The 23,485-nt window shown below is 49.7% G+C and overlaps 1 protein-coding gene and 1 pseudogene across 23 annotated transcripts in view; one reads left to right on the plus strand and one right to left on the minus strand.

Moving 5' to 3' along the window:
* DYSF (dysferlin) overlaps nucleotides 1-23,485 on the minus strand; it is a 218,231-nt gene that overhangs the window by 190,782 nt on the left and 3,964 nt on the right. For 9 of the 23 annotated variants that reach the window (XM_014836669.3, XM_014836663.3, XM_070511971.1 and 6 more), the window contains exons 2-3: nucleotides 1,182-1,237; nucleotides 175-266 (exon numbers count right to left, since the gene is read on the minus strand). In XM_014836669.3, the coding sequence (XP_014692155.1) occupies nucleotides 175-266; nucleotides 1,182-1,237 (148 nt within the window). Of the gene's footprint in view, nucleotides 1-174; nucleotides 267-1,181; nucleotides 1,238-18,339; nucleotides 18,877-23,485 lie in introns of those variants that run through there. The other 14 variants (XM_014836654.3, XM_070511970.1, XM_014836656.3 and 11 more) reach the window with 5 other exon arrangements.
* LOC106828274 (microtubule-associated proteins 1A/1B light chain 3 beta 2-like) lies at nucleotides 11,979-15,093 on the plus strand (annotated as a pseudogene).

Consider the following 23,485-nt stretch of genomic DNA (forward strand, 5'->3'; position numbering starts at 1 on the left):
GAGGCTGCAGCCAGGCCTCATCCCAACATCTACCGCTGAGGCAGGCCCACGAGAGGCAGGTCTTCAATAAATGCTGAGTTGAAACACCAGCTCTCTAGGGCCCCGATTCTGAAGACTACATCCACCACGACCCTACCTGCACCTTCAGGCCACAGAGCCCCCTTGGCCGCTCACCTGTTCCTCCCCATCGTCTCATGGTCTTTGACCACCACGTGAAGCTCGGATCCCTGGTCCAGGGGGACCCCCTTGAGGTCCCACTCAAAGCCCTGGAAGAAAAGGAGAAAAGGGATCTTAACCTGTGGTCCCTAGGAGAAGAGGCGGTGTCTGGTTCGCCTGGTCCCCGCAGGGCACTGAGCAGGCATCCACGAACGATGCTGGTGGATGGATGGATGCAGGAGTGAATGAATACATGAACAGCAGGGCCTCAGAGTCTCTGAAGTGACAGTGAGAGCTGAAGGTAGCAGAAGAGAGAAGGAGGCCAGACTTTCATGGCCTCCTCCCCCAACTCAGTTCCATCAGTCACCAGGAAGCCAGGCCAGGAGCACAGCTGGGGAAAACGCCAGGTGACCCTGCAGTGACCTCAGGCAGGGACCACAGATCAATGTGCTCATCCAGAAGCCAGGCTCCGGAAGGCTGCATGAGTTAGTGCCACATTGGGCAGGCCCATCCGGAGGCCCCAGAACCCTCCTCAGGGCAAAGGCTCCCCACTGTGCATCCTGACTGCATCCACACAGGCAAGCAGGGCTTCCAAAGGACCCCCAGGGAGCCAAACGCAGGGAGCTGGCTGAGGGGGCAGAGGCCAGCAGGAGCCAGAAGGGGACCTACAGAGTCAGGGAGTGCTGTGGGGAGGAGGTGGGCTTGGGTCAGAGAGACAAGGCAGGAGAGAGCGCCCCTACACACCCTCTCCCTGGCTGGCCGGAGCTGGGAGGAACAGACACAAAGGCCCTCTCACTCCTCCCCATGCCACACATCCCAGGGGAGACCCTCCGTTCCCGTGGAGGCCAGGCCCCCACCCTCCTCCCAGGTTCCTCAAGTCAGGAGGATCTAGACGGCATGCTGGACCACCATCCCCTCCCACCCTGACAATCCACTGAGAAAGCCACCTCCCTCCTGACTTGTCGCTGCAGAGATGGTGGCAGCAGAGAGAGCGAAAAGGAGGAAAGGTGAAAAGACTCGCATACCTCATTCCACACGGGGTTCACGCTGTTTTTGATGACTTTGGTTCTCTTCTTCACCCCTACGAAAGACACAGACAGAGAGTGAGGAGATGCTCTCCCCACCGCCCCCCCGCCCCTTCCACCGAGCTCAGGTCAGCTTCCGAGATGTGCCCCGCAGCTCACCCACCAAAGGAAAGCTTAAAAAACCAAGGGGACCCCTGGGATCCCACAGTCTGCAAGGATGCCCAGTGCCCATCCACTTCTCTCCCTCGGCTCTGGAGGGAGAGACAGCAGCCCCATCAGAAGGATGGTTTACATCTTCTTAGTGAGTTTGTTATTGTTGTTCCTGACTTTTCAAATAAGATTTTTAAATTGTAAATTTTCTGGTTCTAAGAATCAGAGATAGACCCAAATCATAAAAAATATTCCATTATTTTTCTTTTTAAAAAATCGACCTCCACATATTGTATGATTCCATTTATATGAAATGTCCAGAATAGGCAAAGTCACAGAGACAGAAAATAGATTAGCGGTTTCCAGGGGCCTAGGGAGACATGGGAATGGGGTGTGAATGCTTAATGGAGGTTTCTTTTGGAGTGATGGATTATTCTGGAATTAGATAGTGATGATGGTTGCACAATATTGCAAACATACAAAAAACCATCTAAATTGGACACTTTTTTTTAAAGATTTTTTTATTTTTCCTTTCTCTCCCTCAAGCCCCCTGGTACATAGTTGTGTATTTTTAACTGTGGGTCCTTCTAGTTGTGCTATGTGGGATGCCACCTCAGCATGGCCTAATGAGTGGTGCCATGTCCGCACCCGGGATCCGAACCAGCGAAAGCCCGGGCTGCCGGAGCGGAGCACAGGAACTTAACCACTTGGCCACGTGGCCAGCCCCTATTGTACACTTTTAAATAATTAAAATGGTGAATTTTGGGATGTGTGAATTTTACCTCAATCAAAAAAAAATTCACCTTATGCTCGCCTTGAAGGGGTCTGTCTGAAGTAGGCTGTCCCAAGATAGTTCTATCTGTTCAGGAGGGCTGGGGCGAGGGAATGCAGAGTGAATTTGGGGTAGACAAGAAGAAGAACTGACACTGTGATGGCTGAGACCACACCCATAGTGCCCAAGACGACAGCCAGCCAGAGGGCTTCCTCTGGAGTCTGGGGCATGAAGAGGTGGATAAGAGGCACACAACGGGTTAAATATGTCTAACTCTTCCATTAAGCATCAAAACCGAAAAGATTCGGTACTCAATGGACAATTAAAAGTGTTCACCCGGCGGGTCAGCCCAGTGGTGTAGTGGTTAAGTTTGCACGCTCCCCTTCAGCGGCCCAGAGTTTACAGGTGTGGATCCCTGGCACGGACCTACACACTGCTCATCAAGCCACACTGTGGCAGCATCCCACATACATTATAGAGGAAGGTTGGTATAGATGTTAGCTCAGGGACAAGCTTCCTCACCAAAAAAAAAAGAAAGAAAAATGTGGTCAGCCGGACACAGAACTCATGTTTAGGTTGGATCTTAAATATCACCCAGTTCAACCCAGCTGTGCAAGACTCTCCAGCGAGAAGACTGTGCTCCACCTGGACTGCTCAGCTCTTACAGAGTCCTGCCTGCACCACGAAAGCCCCTCCAGCCTCTGAAAACATCTCCCAGGACCCTCAAGTCCTCCTCCGAAGCTGAGCATTGTCAGTGACCTCCTGTGGGGTCATCCCCCTCTGGCTTGTCTCAAGAGCGTGGAGAAGAGGAAAGCAGGACTCCAGGAAGGTTTGGGGAAGGATTTGGAGGAGAGAAACAGCAGAGACAGAAAGAGCAAAGGAAAATCATGGAGAAAGAAACATCTGAGGGAGACAGGCAGAGAGGGGCTCAGTAGATTCTAAGGCAATTATGTTAAGAATGGTTGCTGAGGGGCTGGCCCCGTGGCCGAGTGGTTAAGTTCACGTGCTCCACTGCGGCAGCCCAGGGTTTTGCTGGTTGGGATCCTGGGTGCGGACATGGCACCACTCGTCAGGCCACGTTGAGACTGCGTCCCACATGCCACAACTAGAAGGACCTGCAACTAAGATATACAACTATGTACCAGGGTGGATTTGGGGAGATAAAGCATAAAAAAAAAGAGATTGGCAATACTTGTTAGCTCAGGTACCAATCTTGGGGAAAAAAAAAAAAGGAATGGTTGCCAAGCCTCGGGGAGTTGCTTCAGAGATTCTGATAACCTCCTCCAGCAGGAGAGGGAGCTCCCAAGCCCCTCTCACCACCCGTGGAAATCACTGACATAGGAAAACAATGTGGACTTTAGGAGGATGCTGACTACCACAGAACACATTTTCTGTGAGATCTTGGGGCAGCAGTTCTCAAATATTTTGGTCACAGAATGTCACTCTTAAAAATTATTGAGGGGAGCTGGCCCTGTGGCCTAGTGGTTAAGTTTGACATGCTCTGCTTTGGCGACCCACTTTCAGATCCCAGGCATAGACCTACACCAATTGTCAGCAGCCATGTTGTTGCAGCAACCCACATACAAAATAGAGGAAGACTGGCAACAGATATTAGCTCAGGGTCAATCTTCCTCAGCAAAAAAAAAATTATTGAGGACCGCAAAGAGCTTTCATTAGGTGGCTTATATCTGTCAACTTTTACCATATTAGAAATTAAAACTGAAGCATTTCAAAATATCTGTTTAATAATTAATTTTAAATTAACAATAGTAAGCCCAGTACATGTTAACATAAGTGACATGTTTTTTGAAAAATAACTATAACTTCCAAAACAAAGGAAAAAGAAAAGCGACACCGTTTACATTTAGCAAATCTCTGGAATGCCTGGATGGATTCTCACATCTACTTGTAGAATTCAATCTGTTGAGATGCCTTGTTTCGGTTGACTTCTATGGAGAAAACCGAATCAGATATACAGCTCGAAAAGGAGGCATATTTCAACAAATTTTCAGATACTTGTAGATATCCTTCTTTGATAATACACCAAAACTCAACAAGGAGTATTTCATAAACTTAAAGATCAGCTGCAATGTGAAATCTGACACCAGATCCATGAAGATTTTGTGCTCTGCTACATTAAAACCCATTGTTCTCTCTTGCATTCTGAATGAATTTTTTAGTCATGCAAGATTCTGTAACATCTTGCCTTGGTCATTCGGAAAATTTTTGTTCATTGAGGTATACAGATCTTCCAGAGGTTGACACATTTCATTATATAATACCAGAAAATCACATTCAGTAATATCACCATCGATCTCATCAGAAAAGCCATTAAAGACTGGGAAACTGGAAGATAAAAGTTTTCTAAAATTCCAATTTTTGTTTGAAAGCTCAAATTTTATGATTGGCAACAAATGATAAATGTCAGCTGTTTTCCTTGAGATGCCAGGAGCAGTCAACCATTTTTAAGAAAATGTCTACCAAATGCCCAATCTGAACAAACACAGTCAGTCATTCCTCCAAGTAAAAACAGTATGCCATGAAAAAAGAAAAAGCAGCTAGTTCAGCTTGCAACTCAAGCAGCCACTCCAGTGCTTTCCATGCAACAGTCATCATTTTTCAGCAGAAGCCCTCTGTGCACACTTCCCATTTCAACACACAAAATATCACAAACACGTGTTCTCAAGGATCAAGGTTAATATAATTAATAATTTTACTGCTTTATCAAGGACATTCTTCAACAAAACTGGCTTTTTTTTTTAACTGTGAGTACATGAGGGTGAAGAACACAATGACAGCACAATTTGGGGCCGAGGCCTTCACAGTATTAAGGCACCAACAGTTTCACCTTCCATCGCTGTTGCACCATCAGTGCAAATGTCGACACAGTGAAAAAGGCACATAGCATCTTAGTGTTATTGTGAAAATAGTTTTGACCTTGTTGACCTGCTCCAAGAGTCTTAGGGATTCCCCAGGGCTGGTGTACCACACTGGAAGAGACTCTCAGGAAACTCATTTCAGCCTTTGTTTCCTCATCCGTGGGGGTCATAACAACACCTCCCCATGGGGGTGTCGTGAAAAGTAAGCGAGAGAGGGTGAACGAGGCGCCACACACACAGCACACTGACTCAAGGTGCCTCTCTCTGCCCCACTCTGATGCATCTAGTGAACTCCTACTGATTCTTCAATACCCAGCTCAGTTGTCTCTCCTCTGATAAGCATCCCCTGACTCTCCCAGACATGGTTGCAAGCTGTGACCACGTGTATCAGAGTGCAGGTAACTGTGTGCTTCTATGTCTGTGCCCCCAACTGGACTGTGAGCTTCAGAGGGCAGACACCATGACTCACCAAGTTAGTAACCCTACTATAGAGCGAGGTGCCCAGTAATTAGGTGCTGAAGGAATGGATCCTTTTCTTTCCCAAGTTGGCTGCAAGTTCACTTCCTCACCAGAGGGGAGAACCACTGTTCTCAGGGAACTCCACAAGACTGAATTAACAGTACGGCTGTGTGTCAACAGACAGAGGGGATGAAAGGAGGCACAATGGGAAGGAGGTGTCCTGGGAGGGGCACCAGATACCTTCTCAAAGTGGGTCCAGGCCTGCACTGGCTGAATCCCTCTGAATCCCCTGTGGGCTATGTGGGTGTGGTTCCAGAAGGGGTTAAACATATGGCTTTGGAGTCATTCAAATAACAGCCACTACTGTGTGACCTTAGGTAGGGCTTGTAACATCTCTAGGCCTTAGCTCTCTCAGCAGTAAACTGATGATGATAGTAATAGCGTCTACTTTATAGAACTTCAAGCGCACATGAGATGCTATCTAAGTGTCCACATCCCCTCCCCTATCACAAATCAACTTCCCGTGACCTAGAGGAGTGACATGGAAAATTCCATCTGCAGCCTCTCTTGAGTTGTAAAATTGGAAACTCATTTCCTGGTGCTCCTGGCTAGTATTAATTGAGCAGTGTCTGTGCACCAGGCCCTGCGCAGTGTCTTTTAAACATTTTCCACTTCCTGCCTTCCCTGCAGATGAGGAGGACAAAGACTCTCCATGAGATGTCACTAAGTCCCGGTGGGAAGCGCCAACTCTGGGACTCTCTGGATGACATAGAGGGAGGGTCGCTGCTGGGTGCTATAGCCCCAAAGAGGAGCAGGAAAGAAAGGAAACGTTAACCCAGGACGATCACATGACTTACGGACGCCAAGGAAAGGGAAGGCACAGTGCGAATTAGGAAACAGGAAAACAGCTCCTTCCTCATCAGGGAGTTAGACCTGTCCTGTCCTTGAGAATTAATTTTGGCCTTGAGAGATGTGGCTTTACGTGCATAATTTAACAGACTTGATGGTTAAAGATACAGGAGAGCTCACAGCTCATGCTGGGGTTGGGGGCAGGGAACAGTGCCCTCTCCCCACACTGCTCTGCAGGATTGGGGGTCAGCAGGCAGCCCATGCGAATTGTGCTGAAGCCCAGGGTGTTCCTCCAGACTGAAAGACTCAGTGCAGACAGGAGGACTTCACGGGGAGGACCCTTCTGTCCCCACAGAAATTCTTCCCCTGTTTCCCCAGGCCCATCCACCCCCACTCTACCCCAGACGCCTAGACCAGAGTCCCCCATCGCTGCTGAGTGGTGGTTTTCAAACAGCTCATTGGGACCCATTAGTGGGTCATGCCATCAACTGATGAGTTGACTAGTATCTCTTTCTAATGACAGAATAGAGTAGAGATGAAAATGTCAGTGTACATCTTTCATCATAAGCGTAAGTGGTATTACTTGAAACTTTTAGTTATATTAGCACATACCTATTTATGTGTGTGTGCTATGTCTTGATGTAAAATATATTTCTTGTTGTGGATAATAGTCCCAAAACGTTTGAAAAGACTGTCTTAAAGGGAGATTGTCAGAGGAGAACTGGAGAACAAAGAATCACCACTGTGGCCCTCGAGCGCGGACAGCCAAGGTGCGTGGGGCACGAATGAGGTAGCACACCGTCCTCGCCCCCGACTGGAGCCAACTCTGATAAAGACCAGGGGCTGTGGGAGGGGAAGTGAGGCGGGACCTCAGAGACCGGAGCAGAGGGAAGGCCAGAAGACGGCGCATGGGGCCCCAGCCAGCGCCTGGGCCGCCTGGAGGAGCCGTCTCCACTGGCAGGAGCCCCACACATCTCCTGACACCTGAGCGTCAGACATGGCCATGGGTTCGCATGAGGAGCCACATCACTGCCTTCCTGCTCACCGCCTGGTGAGGTCTACCTGTCAGCACCCAGGGTGCCGTCTCCCCAGCAGTCTGGGCCCCAGGCCTCGCTCATACCTTCAGGCCCCTCTGTGGCAACAGATCCCTTTCAGTGGCCCAGGATGCTCACTAGTGCCCCCTCCCCAGGGCCTGGACACCACAGAGGTTACAGTCTAGAAGGGAGCACCCCGACCTCTGGCAGAGCCAACTGGCAATCCCAGTAGCCAAGATAGGACAGACCCCCTCCCCACAACACAATTATAAAGTCACAATGATGAGGATCAAGGCTGTCCCAGGGAGAGATGGCCAAGGCGTCCTGCCCTACATACCAACCTACATCATCCTCCAGGAAGCATAGGAGTCCTGATCTGATCTGACCTGATTCCTATCCAAAGTTAGAGGACCACCCAATTACCAGACCCCACCTACACTGCTACCATTTTAATGACTTTTTTACATGATCTTTCCTTTGTCTTGTAAAGAGATAATTCACATACCTACGCCTTAAATTTAGCCCTGCCCTCACCCATGCTTGCAGCTCTTACTGCACGTGGGTCCTGTCCCCATACCTGCAGCTCTTACTGCCCATGGGTCCAGTCCCCATGCCTGCAGCTCTTACTGCCCATGGGTCCCGTTCCCATGCTATTCTCTGAATAAAGGAGCACTACTGCCAGACCTTGAGAGTCCAAGAAATCTTTCTTTCGACTGTTTGGCTCACCGAGCCCACATCAACAATATATTTGGGAAGCAGATGTGGGGGACCAGAACTGGCAACCCCAAGAGACCTCTCTTTGGCACGAGGATTATTTTGGGCGGGTTCCTTTTAAAAACTGCAGACATGAGAGAAACTCTGAAAAGCAGAAGTTACCCTTTCTAAGAGACATTTACATTTGTAAGGGAAATCTCCATCTGTAAAGGTGTCTCCCTCTCTGTACCAGAAAGAAGGGGGGATGACCTTATCTCTAGAAACTCTTTCTTTGTTTTTTTTGTTTTTTTGAGGAAGATTAGCCCTGAGCTAACTACTGCCAGTCCTCCTCTTTTTGCTGAGGAAGACTGGCCCTGAGCTAACATCCGTGCCCATCTTCCTCTACTTTATATGTGGGATGCCAACACAGCATGGCGTGCCAAGCGGTGCCAGTCCACACCCTGGATCCAAACCAGCAAACCCCAGGCCGCCAAGAAGCAGAACGTGCGCACTTAACTGCTGCACCACCAGGCCGGCCCTAGAAACTCTTATCAATGCGGAAGGCCAGGACTTAAATCTGCATAATAACCCTACTCTTGTTTACTGTGCTTTTCCGGTAATCTCCCATAACTGACTCCCCCCACCCTCAACATCCTCCTTTGTCTTTAGCTGAGGATGGTATTTAAGATGAGAACCTCCACCATTTTGGCGAGTTGCTCAGTTTGCCTGAGCCTCTCCCATGTATACATGTTATAAAACTTTGTTTAATTTTCTCCTGTTATTGTGTCTCATGTGAATTTAATTCGTTGTCCGGCCAGAAGGACCCAGAGCGGGTAGAGGAAATGTCTTCCTCCCCTTCACAGACAAAATGCTTGTTTTGTAACACTGATGACAAAGGAATCTTTGGAGCTGGTGGGATCACAGAGAAGACAAACTCTAAAGTCGGGGTTTTCACCAAAGGAGGGTTTTCAATGTGAGAGGTTTTTATGCCTGTCGAAAAAGAGGGTTTAAAGAAAAGCTAAGACACACTCACCCATTTCCCATTGCATCTCAAAGGCACCAAGGCCCAACTGTCCACCAAGGGATGAACGGATAAACAGAACATGGAATATCCATACAAGGGAATATCACTCAGCCTTAAAAGGTAGGCATTTCTGACGCGTGCAACCACTTGAATGATCTTTAAGACATTATGCTAAATGAAACAAGCCAGACACAAAAGGACAAACGTCACAGGATTCCACTTATATGAGGTACCTAGAATAGTTAAATTCATAGAGACAGAAAGTAGAGCAAAGGTTGGGGTAGGGAGTAATGAGGAGTTAGGGTTTAATGGGTACTGAGTTTCAGATTGGGATGACAAAAAAGTTCTGGAGATGGATAGTGGTGATGGTTGCACGATAAAGTGAATGTGCTTAATTTAAATGCCACTGAATTGTACACTTAAAAATGGTTAAAATGTTAAATTTTATGTTATGTGTATTTTACCACAATAAAAAAAAATTTTTTTTTTTAAAGAACCAAGAAGCAAAACAATTCAACACTAAAAGTGAGCTGCTGTCCCTGATACATGGGCGAGATGGACTCCCGTGCAGGGCAGTGATGGAAATAGAGGTGTATAGATATTTTACCGATACCTGTTATGTGCCTGGCATGGTGCTGGGGACGGCTGCCACAGCCACCCTGCCCTCATATCCGAGTTGAGAAAGAGGCAGTCCCTGCTTCCTGGGGCTGAAAATGTAGGGGAAATGGCCCAATATGGTGGTCTGCATGATGGCCCCAGTGGACCAGCCTCCTGGCACTCACATCCTTGCATGATGCCCCTCTACAGTGATCTGAGCTGGTTCTGTGGCTCAAAGTAGGACCAGCAACGTTTGCTTTCATGCCTTTGGGAGCCCTGAGTGGCCACATAAGAAGTCCAGCTACCCTGCTGGAGGGATGGTGCTAGAGGCCTCAACGAGGGGAGGGTCCTGAGGCTACATGGAGAGAGAGGCCCAGGAGTCCTAGCACCCCAGCTGGAGGGTGGTGGGAGTAAAGATGTGGCCAGTCACAGGCTATCATAAGTGTCCAGCGGGGTCTCAAAGAGATATTCATATATCCATGCTCATAGCAGCATTATTCACAGTAGCTAAAATATGTAAGCAACCCAAGTGTCCACTGACAGACGAATGGGTAAGCAAAATGAGGGATATATAGACAATGGAATACAATTCAGCCTTTAAAAGGATGGAAACTCTAAGACATGCTACAACATGGACGAACCTGAGGACACCCTCTAAGTGAAATAAGCCAGTTACCAGGAGCTCGGGGAGGAGAGATCCAGGAACTACTATTTAATGGCTCCAGAGTTTCAGTTGGGGAAGAGGAAAGAGCTCTGGAGATGAATGGTAGTTACCGTTGCACAGCAGTGTGAGTGTGCTTAATACCACTGAACTGCACCCTTAAAAATGGTTAAGATCGTCAATTTTAAGTTATGTGTATTTTATCACAATTTTTTTTAAAAGTCCAAGTGGGAGATGGTGAGGACACAGGTGGTGGGGCTGGAGTCTACTGGCCAGTATCTGGGTAGGGAATTGGGAAGTGGGAGGAGCAGGGGATGTCTCAGGTTCTGACAGGGGCGCATGGGCGGCTGATGATGCCATTCCCCTAGAGAGGGAGGGGTGAGAGTGAGAGGAGATGGGGTATTTGGGACCCCCAGAGAGAGAGAGAGAGACGGGATGTTTCTGCCCATGAGTCAGGTGACAGGACTTACTGTCAGAAGTTGCAGGCTGCCTTCAGATCCAGTAGGCAGCCTGCATGCAGCCTCTCATTTACTCCGTGAATATTTATTGAGAACTTGCTCTGTGCTGGGCACTCTCTTGACCTCTCATTAGAATACCCATCAGACAAGAAAGTGATAGAAATTCAAAGTGTCAGCAGACAACCATAGGCAACGGCAACGGAAAGGAGAAAAGATAAGTGCTGGCTTCTCATGAAGGAACAGATACCTCGGCAGAGATGCCCCCTAACGAAAAGGGTGGGTGGACTCTTAACTCTGATACTTGGCCTGCCCTCTGAGCCTGACTCAAGCCTGTACACCCCAAGAACAGGGCAGCCATCACTCCCCACCTTCCCCAGCAGAGTCCTGCTCTTCTCACCCTCAAGGACTCCCACCCTGATCTCCATCTTTCTAAATCCCAACTGAAGCCACACTTTCCAGGAAACAAGCAGCCAGGAAGGGGCAGCGATGTGTGGATACTAGGATTGGTGGAGTGCTCTCAGAGAGGGGGAGTCTTTAAACTCAAAAGGCCAATTAGAACTGGGGAAGAGATTTGCAATGTCTATGACAAATGTTAATATTCTTCATATATAAAGAGGACTTGCAATTAATTAAGAAAAAGGCAAACACCCCTGCCCCCTCAAAATGGGCAAATTAAAAAACAATTAGATGAGAAATAAATACAAATAAGTACTAACATTGAAATATCACAAATACTGTTTGAATCTAGGAAACTGTTAAGGATTTGCATGATAATGCTTTGTGTCAGCAGGAGTGTAAGAAAATAAGCCCTCACACTCAGCTGATGGAATGGTAAAGCTGGAACAGATTTTCAGGAGAGCAATTTGGGAAATGCAGCAAAGCCTTAAACTCATCTATAACCTCTGACGTAGCAATGCCACTTCTGGTATTTACCCAAAGGAAATAATTAAATATGCGGGCTAAGATTTAGTTACCAGGATATTTCTCACAGTGACACTATAATTTACAACACGTTGGATATAAATGTTATGAATGTTATATAACCTAAATATTCATCAGTAAGGAGTTGATTAACTGAATTATGGTGCACGCATATAATAAAATACTTTGCACAGTTGGAGCAGCCGCGGCCAGCCCCTGAAGCAGCCAGGACAACCCCCCCACCCCCAGCCCCACCCCCAGCCACACCCCACCACCCACCGCCCAGCCTCTGGCGCCATCATGGCAGAAAAGACCTTCAAGCAGCGCTGCACCTTCAAACAAAGGGTAGAAGATGTCCAATTTATCTGAGAGCACCCTCCTACTAAAGTCCCGGTGAAAACAACGATACAAGGGTGAGAAGCAGCCTCCTGTCATGGATAAAACCAAGTTCCTTGTACCTGGTCAAGTCAACACGTGTGAACTCATCAAGATAATTCGAAGGCACTTACGCTAATCAAGCCTCTTCCCGTTAGTGAATGGACACAGCATCGTGAGCGTGTCCATACCTCTTTCTGAAGCGTATGAAAGTGAGAAGGATGAAGATGGATTCCCGTATATGGTATGTGCCTCTCAGGAGACATTTGAGATGAAATGGTCACTGTAAGACTAGAAAAATGCGTCTGTTCTAGAACTTTTTAAATCTTTGCCAAGGAAAAACAAAGGGATGTTACCGACTGAGATGGATCAGTTCATCTCATCACAGATCATCAAAACAGTAGTGTTCCTGCTCAGAAGTTTTAGGAAATTGTCTTTGTACTTAAAACAGAAAAACTGAGCTCCAAATGAGCACATTCAGCTTTGGAAAACTATTATTATTTACCCCAAGGCTGTCTTGCTTTCAAATTTAGAAGTTTAAAAATAAGATACTTTGCATTCTGAGTTGCCAATAAAATAGACCTTCAAGTTATTTTCATGCTCTTTCCCCAATAGGAGCTTGCAATTTGAGCATTCAGAGACACTAAGTCTCCCCTCTAGGTTCACAGAATCTGCAGACTTTATATAGAAGGGTTTCTACCCAACTAGAGAAATCTCCGCAAGAGGATCTGTCAGCATAAGTTGTCAAGCATAGCTCCCCAAAACGCATTTGCCATAATAGTTGGCAAAAAGCAGGGCACATGGGGGCACGTGAGAAACTCTGAACTGCCGAGGTTCCTGATTCCTGCTCAGTACCCCCAACGTCAACGCTCTTGCAGTTCTCGCAGTAAGTTCTTCTTCGATTTGTTCCCTAGATAGTTAGACATAGGAAAGGCACCACTGCTTAGTAGGAACCTTGAGTAATTTATAATTTTGGTCTAGTTTCTCAAAAGGCCCAGAGAAAAAAACATTTCTCCTGTGTTGGATATTCTCTAAGAGCTGGTTCTGGTGCCTGTTTGTGTAAATAAACAAGCAGCTGCAGCAGTTTCATTCTTCAGGGCAGTGGTAGGAACTATGGAACCCTGAAACTAAAAGCGTCGCCATTCAGAGGCTCTTCCTTTACCTTTCAGCTTAAGGCAGTAGATGACCCGTGTTTTATGTTGTGTGTGTGATTAAAGTCCGTTATTAAAGAGTTCCCACATTTTTAAGAATACTTCAGTTATCACTCTTAGGTCAAACAACCACCAAAATTCCCCACTAAGCACATGTCACTTGTGAAGAAGACGCAGCAAAGAAGACATATGCTCTTCCAGATATTAATGCAAGAGTTCAACATCTTCTAAGTCCAACTAGAATAAATGACCAATGTCTCCTACCACCTGTGTGGGGTTCGTATTTACCATTTTCGTGGGAAAGTCACAGACCACTTAGCGTGTGTGTGTAGCAGGTCACGATTCACCCATGTGTATTTAGATGTGTGGAATATCTGTATCTGTTAGTGGAAGATATTTTCTGTAATGGAGGGGAAAAGCAACTTCACTGCGTCTGGGCCCTCAACCCCCAGCCTCCCATCAACCACTCTTCCCCTACACACATCTGTCCACACGGCTGACTTTTAACATGTGTATTTTTGCATTATGTAAATTTTTAATCAGCCCATCTTGTTTCAATTGTATACATCATTATATCAGACATTCTTGTAACTACTGTGTGATCAGTAAGATTCCTGTAAGAAATTCAGCTTTTTAATAAAACAAAAATACCATGCCTAGAGGGGGGACTTCGAGCCTGCATTAATGGGTGATCACTCTATTTCCAGGATCTTTAAAACAAGTACATTTTTAACAAACTAAGGTGAATAAAGGCACAACTAAAAACTGTCCAAAAGAATACTACACAGATATTTACAAAGGTTGTGTAGAAGAATATTTACTGACATAAAAAAATGCCCATGGGTTATTGTTGAACGAACATGTAAATATGCAAACATCTGAAAAAAGATATCTGGAATAAGCTCACCTCTACAGAGAAAGGCAAGGGGTCTGGGGACTTCTGGCGGAGGAGTGGGACCGGCAAGGCTCTATTTCTTGACGTGGGCAATATATATGGGTGTTCCCTTCATGAGTTACTCAGAAAAGCAGGGTTTCTCAACCTTGGCACTGTTAACATTTGGGGCTGGGTAATTCTTTGCTGTGGTTGTCGTGAGGGCTGTCCTGTGAACTGTACGGTGTTTAGCAGCATCCCTGGCCTCTAACCGCTAGGTGACAGTAGCACCCCTCCCCCCAACCCAGTGGTGACAGCCCAAAATGTCTCCAGACATTGCCAAATGCCCCCTGAGGAACGAAATCGCCCCCAGTTGAGAACCACTGCATTAAAACATACATTTATATCTTATGTACTCTACTTGGGTGTTAAATTTTGCAACTAAAATTACTTTTTGAAAAAAGGGAAAAAAAAGAACCTTGGAAGAAATACATCAAATTGTTAACAAGTTAACTGAGGATGTGGGGCCATTTTTCACTTTTGCTTTTCTGTAATATACCCTTTTTTACACTGAGTACATATTCTGTTCACAAAAAGAAAACAGAAGGCTATTTTCAATGCTTTAAAGTCATTTTTTCTTTTAAAGATTGGTACCTGAGCTAACAGCTGTTGCCAGTCTTCTTTTTCTCCCCAAATCCCCCCAGTACATAGTTGCATATTTTACTTGTGGGTCCTTCTAGGTGCTGCATGTGGGACGCCGCCTCAGCATGGCCTGATGAGCGGTGCCATGTCTGTGCCCAGGATCCGGACCAGCAAAACCCTGGGCCACCAAAGCGGAGGGCACGAACTTAACCACTCAGCCCCGGGGCCGGCCCCTAAAGTCACTTTTAATATTGAAAAAGCTGGGTTCAGGGGCCAGCACAGTGGCGCAGCAGTTAAGTGCACACGTTCCGCTTCGGCGGCCTGGGGTTCACCAGTTTGGATCCTGGGTGCCGACATGGCACCTCTTGGCAAGCCATGCTGTGGTAGGCGTCCCACATATAAAGTAGAGGAAGATGGGCAGGGATGTTAGCTCAGGGCCAGGCTTCCTCAGCAAAAAGAGGAGGATTGGCAGCAGATGTTAGCTCAGGGCTGGATCTTCCTCAAAAAAAAAAACCCAAAACAACAACAAAAGCTGGGCTCAGGGAGTCCTGCGCCCCTGCAGCCCACCTTCCCTACACAGGTGAGCCACGTCTGCCCCTCAGGAGTGTCTCTGCCTTCAGATGGTTCTATAAGATCCCTCGGGCTCCTGCTTGAGGTCTAGAGACTCCCCGGAGATAGAGAGGGGAGGAGGACAGAGGGAGAAGGGCTGCCTTGAGAAACTGGGGAGGAAGAGAGGACCTGACGGGATGAGAGAGAAGGAAGAGACAGTAATGACCCTCGAGTTTCAGGCTGGTGCGCCTGGGTGAATGAAGCAGGGCAGAACTTCACCAAGTAGGGACACAGGAGATCCGACTTTCAGGGAAATAAGATGTGTGAGCTCCAGGGCAACGGGAGCTTCAACCTGTCTTGTTCTTGGGTGCATCCCCAGCACTTCGAACAGCACCCAGCATGTAGTAGATGTTCAATAAATATTTGTCCAATGAGCTAAATGCATGAAGGAAGGGACATAAATAATCACGTTGGAGGGTAGAAAATGGGCAGGGCAGGAGAGAGGTACAGGTCTCTAATGCTTTAGGAAGTGAAGCTGCTCACTCACGCAGACGATCAGTCAAAAATATCTACCACGGGTAGTTTTAGCCGACTAATTATTAATACAAAAACAAAGGAGTGATAAGTGTTCATTAACAGCCTCTATCCTGAAGCTCTGAGACACAGAAACAAAAAAAGTGCCCTCGGAGTCCAGCCTCCCAGAGCTCATAGTCTATTTTGGGAGGCAGGTCCTGAAATTACATCCAAGGCTGGAATGCCCGGGGGGACAACTGCAGGGCAAGGGGGCCAGCCCCTAGTGCAGGCCTCTGTCCCCTCCGCCATGAGGGGGTTGGGCTCAAGCCTTCTCACCCCTGACTGTGAATGTGAAATATTTGGAGAGTTTTTAGAAACACCTATATCTGGGTCCCTCCTCTAGAGATCTAGCGTCAAGAGAGGAGGGGACAGGGAGGCTGGCAGAGGATTTTCCTAAAACTTCCACATGATTCTGATGTGCAGCCAGGGCTCAATACCCTAGCCTAGAGGATCTGTAGGTTCTGGGTCCGATTCTAGCAGCCAGCCTCCCTAGCCTCAGCCTAGCCCAGACTCCAGCATGAATACCTCCTGTGGGGAGGGGGGTCAAATTAATTTCGCCTTTCACCACATCTCACGTCAATTTCTCTCAAGGTGTGGTTCTGAAATAGCCTGCCTCAGGTAGGTGTTAAGCACTGATTCTCAGGTCACTCAGACCTGCTAAATCGGAACCTTTATGGATGGGACCCAGAAATCTGTCTTGCAAGCACACTCTCTAAGGGATTCTCAGGCACAGTAAAGCGTGAGGACCACTGCCCCAGACTGCATGAGGCTCCCAGGCACATCCAGCGGACGGCTAGAGGCTGGGTCAGAAAGCGCACAAACCCTACGGAGCACCTATGTGCACTCAGCACCAGGCGTCCTGATAAACAGGACAGGCTGCTGCTCTCAAGGAGTCACTCATCCTAAGCCAAGTACTGCGCCCGGGCCTGTTGCGGTGAGTGCGCTAGCAGACCGAACAAGGTGCTGTGCATCCAGAGAGGAGAGACTAACGATAGCCAGGGGAATCCTGGGGTCCTTCCTGGAGAAGGTGGCATGGCAGCAAGGCTTTGGAAGATAAATAGACTTTAAACAGTTGGAGATGGTACATTCTATTATATTTTAGTTTTGCTAGCGGGTTGTCAGCCAGCAACCACACCAGGGAACCCCACCACCTGTCTGTCAGTCGTCATACTGCGGCGGCTGCCTGTTGCTGTGAGGCTGAAAGCTACACCATGGGTATTTCAAATCCCAGCAGGGTCGTCCATGGGGACAGGTTTCAGCGGAGCTTCCAGACTAAGACAGAAAACCCTATGAATAGCAGTGGAGCATTGTCTGATATAGTGCCAGAAGGTGAGAGGTTGGCACAAAAAGACCGGGCAAAGTTCCGCTCTACTGTACACAGCGTCGTTTGGGGTCTGAATCAACCTGATGGCACTAACAACAAAGGGGTTTGTCAGCGCAAATAAACACTGAGGCATTGTAAAGGGCAGGGAAAGCAGAGACTGGGGGAGGACGGCAGCTCTAGCAGCCAAGAGGGGCCTCAACAGATTCAGTCACCCCCTTGAACCGAGGGTGCTGCCCACTCCGAGCACTGGCAGCTCCCTGCCATGACCACTGACCTGGACACACCACTGACTTCCCTAGGTTTCTCCATGAAGCACATACTTTTTAATTCCACAAAACCACAGGATATGCCTCCTGGTCTTACCTCTTTCCTCTTAGGAAAACCCTCTCTCCTTTCCTTATTTATCTTTCTTTGCAGAACTGGGATCCTGACTCACAGCCATTGTTCCTTCTCTTAATTTTGACAGATCCTTCCTCTTCCCTTTCCCCTCCTGAGACACCTCCTCCCATGGGAATGTCCGCCTTGAAGGGGGGCGGGTAAGGGTGCCCCGCCAGAAGCAGGCGGGTGAGCCCTTGGTTGCCCTGAACAGAGGAGAGAGACCCTTTCCTGTCTAAGGACTACCTGTAGGCACCCACACTCTTTGAATTTGGAAAAACATCCTTGACAGCCTCCCAAATTTCTTGTATCAAGGCCATATCCATCCTGTTCTGTTTCTTTTCATCCCAACTGAGACAGGACAGAGTCAATATGGCCAGTCTTCAACAAAGATGGGCGAATGAATGAATGAATGAAATAAAGACACAACTTCCAAAGTACACCGGCTACACGTCCAGTTGCTAAGGGATTCCTCTCTCTATTCTGCACCCATTCTCCAACCCACCCTCATCCCCACCGCCCGGGAAGGACTCGCACTTGATCCCCTCCGGGTATTGGTCTTAGAAAAGTGATAGCTGTTGGCATATTATGGCACTTTTAGTTTTCCGAAATTTCAGAGCACTATGGCATTTATTGCGCTCTGCTTCATCCTCCTCGCCCCCTCTGCAGAAGACAGTGCTGAGATTTCTGTCCCTTCTGACTGAGGGAGAAACTGTGGCCTGAACTGTGGTTAGTGCAGGAGCCAGGGCCGCAGACACGGCCGTGCGCGCAGAGTCGGTGGTGCGGCCGCGGGGCTCTCACCTCGGAAAGTCAGGCTGGCGACCGGGTCGCTGCGCCGGTCCTTCTTCACACTGGGAAGGTTGCTGGCCTTCACTAGCAGGCAGCACAGCATGGTTCGGCCGCCCTGGGCGCGCAGAAGCGCGCGGGCAGGACGGGGCAGGAACGGGAGCGCGAGCGCGGGGCCCAGGTACCCACCGAGCAAACGCCCGGCTCCGCGGCCGCCGCGCCAAAGTGGAGTGCCTCCTTCGCTGCGCCTCGGCGAAGTCCCAACGCCCGGGAGAGGCCGCCCAGAGGACACCGGACACCCTCTGGGCGGACCCTCCCCTTCGGCCCCTTCCCGGATCCGCCTTGCCCGCGGCGGGCGGGGCCGACAGGAGTCAGATGGTTGCCTGTGGGGGGGCTGGTGCCCCCTCCGCGGGTTCCCGCTCCCGGGCCAGGAATGGAAGAGCCATTGACGCGGGGCGCACAGCTCAGCCGCGCTGCGCCGACAAGGCACCTCCGGCCCTGCTTGCGGAGTCCCCAGCGTCCGGGGCTCCCCGCGCGTCGGCCGCTCTCCTCCCTCTGCGCCGAGCCCAGGCCGGCCCGCCGAGGGCGCTTGGCGAATGGGTGCGAAGGAGAAATGCACGAAGGCGGGAGGACGGGGAGATCCGGCTGCAGGAACGCGAGCGTGTCCGCGGAAAGGAGTCGGAGCGAGCGCCGAAGGAGGCGTGTGCAGGGCGGCAGAGCGCGCGCTGCGCCCCGAGACCCCGGCCTCCGCGCCGCCCGCCTCGCCCCCCTGGCCGGTTACCGGCGCTCGGGGCCCCGACGCCCTGAGACTCCGAGGCTCGAGCCCTCGCGAACCCGCCTCTGAGCCTTCTCGAGAGCAGTCTGGGGTCGCTCATCGTCGGACACAGAGGTCTGTGTCCAAATTATATTGCATTCCCTGGAGCACAGCAGTCCGGCCACTGCCCATTCCGTCCCCTGACACAGCCGCACCACCACCAGCAATCTCCAGGCCCCCTGGCCCCCGCTATGGGGAAGATTTCCTCTAGCGTGAGCCTCGAGCGGTGACAGCCCTTAGCACGCTTTCCCGTGTTATGTCTGGTTCTTTTCCAGCTGATGAACTTCTCGACCTCAGGGGCCCAGCTTCTCACCTGTTTACCCCTCTACCCCAACACCTGGCACCAGTCAGGGCACCGTCCCGCCTCCCACGTCCCAAGTCTCACTCAGCCTGAATTGAGTTATTAGTTATTCTGCTGCATAAAGTCGCAGTTTCCTTTCCCCTCTCTCATTTTGAGGATCCAGCCTTTTCATGTGGCTAAACCACCACCTGGTGAAATCCAGCTCCGCCCGCTCCACCCCTCATCCTAAGCGCCAAAGGTGTTGCAGAATAAACCAGCTAACCCGCCCCGTGTCACTAGATATTCATGACCCCTGACTAGGATGGACCCTTACTGCTGCCGGCAATCATATTCCACTTCCCGTCTCTTCAGTCTGCATCTCTCCTAGACGACTATTTCATACCTTTCTCCCAAAACCTACGACACCCCTTCGCCATCCCCACCCTCAGTTTGCCTCCTACATACTGAGTAGAGAACTTCCTCAGGCTTCCAGCCTCCTAAGCCCCATCAGTATTGTGTGCAGATCCTTTGCCTTCTCTCCTGTTATCATGAATGGGCAGAGGTCCTACCCTTCCCACCCACTCACTGACTAGTCTGAGGCTGTCCTCTCCCCACATTAAAGGTGCGCCTCGTCTAGCTGGCCTGGATTATCTTCTCCTGGGTCTGCTGCTCTGCCTGGGTGACTCTGCCCTGGTGACTCTGCCCACCGTCATAATGAGAGGGACACTTGCTTTCTCTCCAACATCCAGACCCCCTTCCTCCCTCTTAGCAGAACCCCACTGCTCAGATACCACCCCCAGCCCCAGCTCCAGTGGATCCTGATCTAGTTGAGCCCGTCTCCCGGCAACAGCTATTGGTCTAGTGATGGGCATATGTCCTGAGTTGTTGTCCCAGAGGGACAGACTTAGACTCTGTGAATGGACTAGCCCAACTCCCTCTCCTGCTTCACGAAAATAAGGAAGCATGTAGATCCCACTGCCGCCCAGCTCTAGGATGCGGCAGACACCAAGGACGGCAGACCAGAGAGAAAAATGGAGTCTACCTGGGTCCAGGATGGCTGGGGAGCTCTACACTCTATATGCCCAGAGCCCACCAGGTCTCTGGATCATACTGGGGCCTAGGACTCAATGGGGCTTCCTCCCCTGGGGACTTGTATCAGGAACGAAGATCACTTTAAGACTGTTCATTATTAAATTCTCTTTGCAGGATTTCACTTACCTGCAGCCTAAACCATCCTTACTGACACCCATGACTTTGGTATCGTCTATGTGCCCAGAGCATCTGAATGCCTCCACTGAGGCATTTCTACCTCCACCCTCTCCTGCTGGGCCTCTGCAGGACTCCCTTAACTGTCACCTCACGGTCACTCTGGTCACCTCTGGTCCACTATCCACACTGGAGCCAGGAGATCTTAAAACAAATATGATCAGGTCACCCCCCTGCTGAAAACCCCTCAGAGGCCTCCCGTGCTCTTGGGATAAAGCCCGGATCCCTTACCTCTGCCCACAGGGGAAGGCCAGTCGGCCCTCACTCTCTGAGCTCCAACTCCAGGGGCTTCTCCATTTCTGGAACGTGCTGAGCTCCCTCCCAATTCCGAGCTCTGCTGTCGCCTCTGCCTGCACCTGCCTTCCCCTCACTCTTTACAGGGTCACCCTCATTCATCCTTCAGGCCTCAGCTTAAACATCCCTTCCCCAGGGCAGCCGTCTCTGACTTCCTGGTTGGGTCCCTCTGGCTGGACAGCAGCACTTGTCCTTCCTAGCACTTGTCACTATTGTAAGGAATAACTAATTATTTGTTTGATGTCTGGTTAGACTGTGGAGTCACTCAGTGAGGGGAGAGACCAAGTCGGTCTCAGTCAGCCAGGGATTCCCAGCGCATCGTCAGGGCTGGCCTGGGCTTGATGTTGTGGGCACTGTGCTGTGCTCCCCAGGGTCCCTTGTATCTGGTGAGGAGGCTAAACCAGTGGTTCTCAAAGAGGACAGTACTGCCCTCTAGGGGGAATTCTGGATATGCTGATTTGGGAGATTTTTTACTGTCACAGTGACTTGTGGCTTTGTTCCTTTCCCCCACATACCACACCCTGCCCCTTACTCCTGCTCTAATCCATCAGAGGCAGCACAGGAAATCTGTAAGGGGCATATCTAATATTTCCAGAGGAACATTCCAAGGTCCTAATGTCTGGGGCCTTGTTTTTTCCCAAGGCCTGACATAGGGGTCCAAGGAGCAAACAAACCTCGCCCCTCTGCTCAGTGACGTCAACCTTGAGATGAACACTCTGCATGTGAGTTTACATGATTCCTCCAGGGCACGTTTGCCCAAGTCCAGAACCTTCCAGGAGTATGGATGGTCCAATGCATCCTTCTGCCCTCTCCCATCACATTCACTACAGAATGTGTCCCACAGATATCCCAAACCAACCAGGGGGGTTGACGGGGCACCTGCGTGTCCACTGAGGGTGCAGAATGCACAGGTAGGAGTGATTATGGCTACGGCCATGATCACATGACTTCCCGGGAAGAGCAGTCCCATAGTGGGCACAATCAGGTGGTCCTGAACTTCCGTCCCAGTCTGTGTGAACTGAGGCATGGCCTTGACCTTTCAGAGTCTGTTTCTGCTTCTGTGAAATCAAGAGAATGATAGTTGGCCGTGGTGTAGGGAGGACAATGCCAAACCCTAGCTCCTCCAGCACGCGCAGTGCCTGGCTGCACAGGAGGTGTACAATGGCTGTTAGCACCCTTCCTGCTGACATTTCCTTCTGGTGAACCAGTCTAGGAAGGGACTAGCATGCAGGCAGCAGAGAAAGAGATGGCGTTTGGCCTGGGGAGAGGGACTGAGAAGGTTTGTGGACTTGGGGAGTCACCAGAGGGATTTGTCCCAAGAAAGACCTATCACCATGGTCAGGGCCATGGCCAGCTATCAGGCAAGTGGACAAATGCCTTTGCTCCAGGAGGAGCAGCCAGAGGAGACAGGACCAGCACCCCAGGGGGCAGAGGGGATGACCACTCAGCCCATTGTGCCCAGTCTGGTAGGACAGTGGATGGACAAACAGAGCTGATGCTAGGACTGGCCAGGCAAAAATATATTAAAAGGCTTCTTGGATGTGTGCAGTGATTTCTTAGTACATGTACAATACATGTGAACTATAATTATAATTATAATAAATACATGTATAGTTACATATAATAATGATAATTATAGTTCACATGTATTGAGTGCCAGGCACTATTCAAAGTGCTTTAAATGAATTAACACATAAACTCTTCAGAATCATCCCTCCAAAGCGGGTACTATTATCATCAACACTTTACAGATGAGGAAACTGAGATACAGAGTAGTTAAGCAACCTGCCTAAAGACACACAGCTGGAAAGTGGCAGAGCTGGGATTCCAAATCCAAGATTCCAGGCAGTGTGGGTTCAAAGCCAATACTCTGAGTTACCATCCTTCTCTCCCTCTGGTTTGATGCTCTCATCCCTCTGGAATGTGACCAAGGCTGCCAGCCATCTGCACTCCTGAGCCCCTCCACACAACTTCAGGCTGGACTGGCTAAGCCCGGGGTTTTTACTGCCCCCTTTCTGGAGGCCCCAGGGTCCCTGCCACACCCACTGCAGGCTGCCCACCTCAGTGCCCCATGACCCATCACTCTGGCCTCAGCTTCTCAGACCCTGAGCAGCCACCAGAGGCCTGTGAGATGGACTGGCAGGAGGGTACTGCCTAGAGGGAGCATCGTGGGCCAACTGGTGACTGATGGGTCCCGTGAGGTCCAGACAGAGCTGTGCAGAAGAGCAGAGACCATCTGAGATAAGAAAGCATCCTCCAGACCAGAGAGTGAAAAGGAGGATGTCTGCCTGGGTCAGAGAGGGCGTGAGTGGCAGGAGGGACAATGTGTGAGACACGGCAGGATGTGAGCGGGCAACGTGCAGACTGAGACTGCACTTCCGGGTGTGAGCCAGACCTGGGTTCCGACCCTGCCCCTCCACCTTTTACTGCTTGTGTCTTGTAAATCAGAGCTAAAACCAGAGGGAGCTGGTAGAGCAGTTAAAGACAGGGTTGTGGGGCCAGAGTGC

This window comes from Equus asinus, chromosome 6 (genome assembly GCF_041296235.1).
Source record: "Equus asinus isolate D_3611 breed Donkey chromosome 6, EquAss-T2T_v2, whole genome shotgun sequence".
NCBI lineage: Eukaryota > Metazoa > Chordata > Mammalia > Perissodactyla > Equidae > Equus > Equus asinus.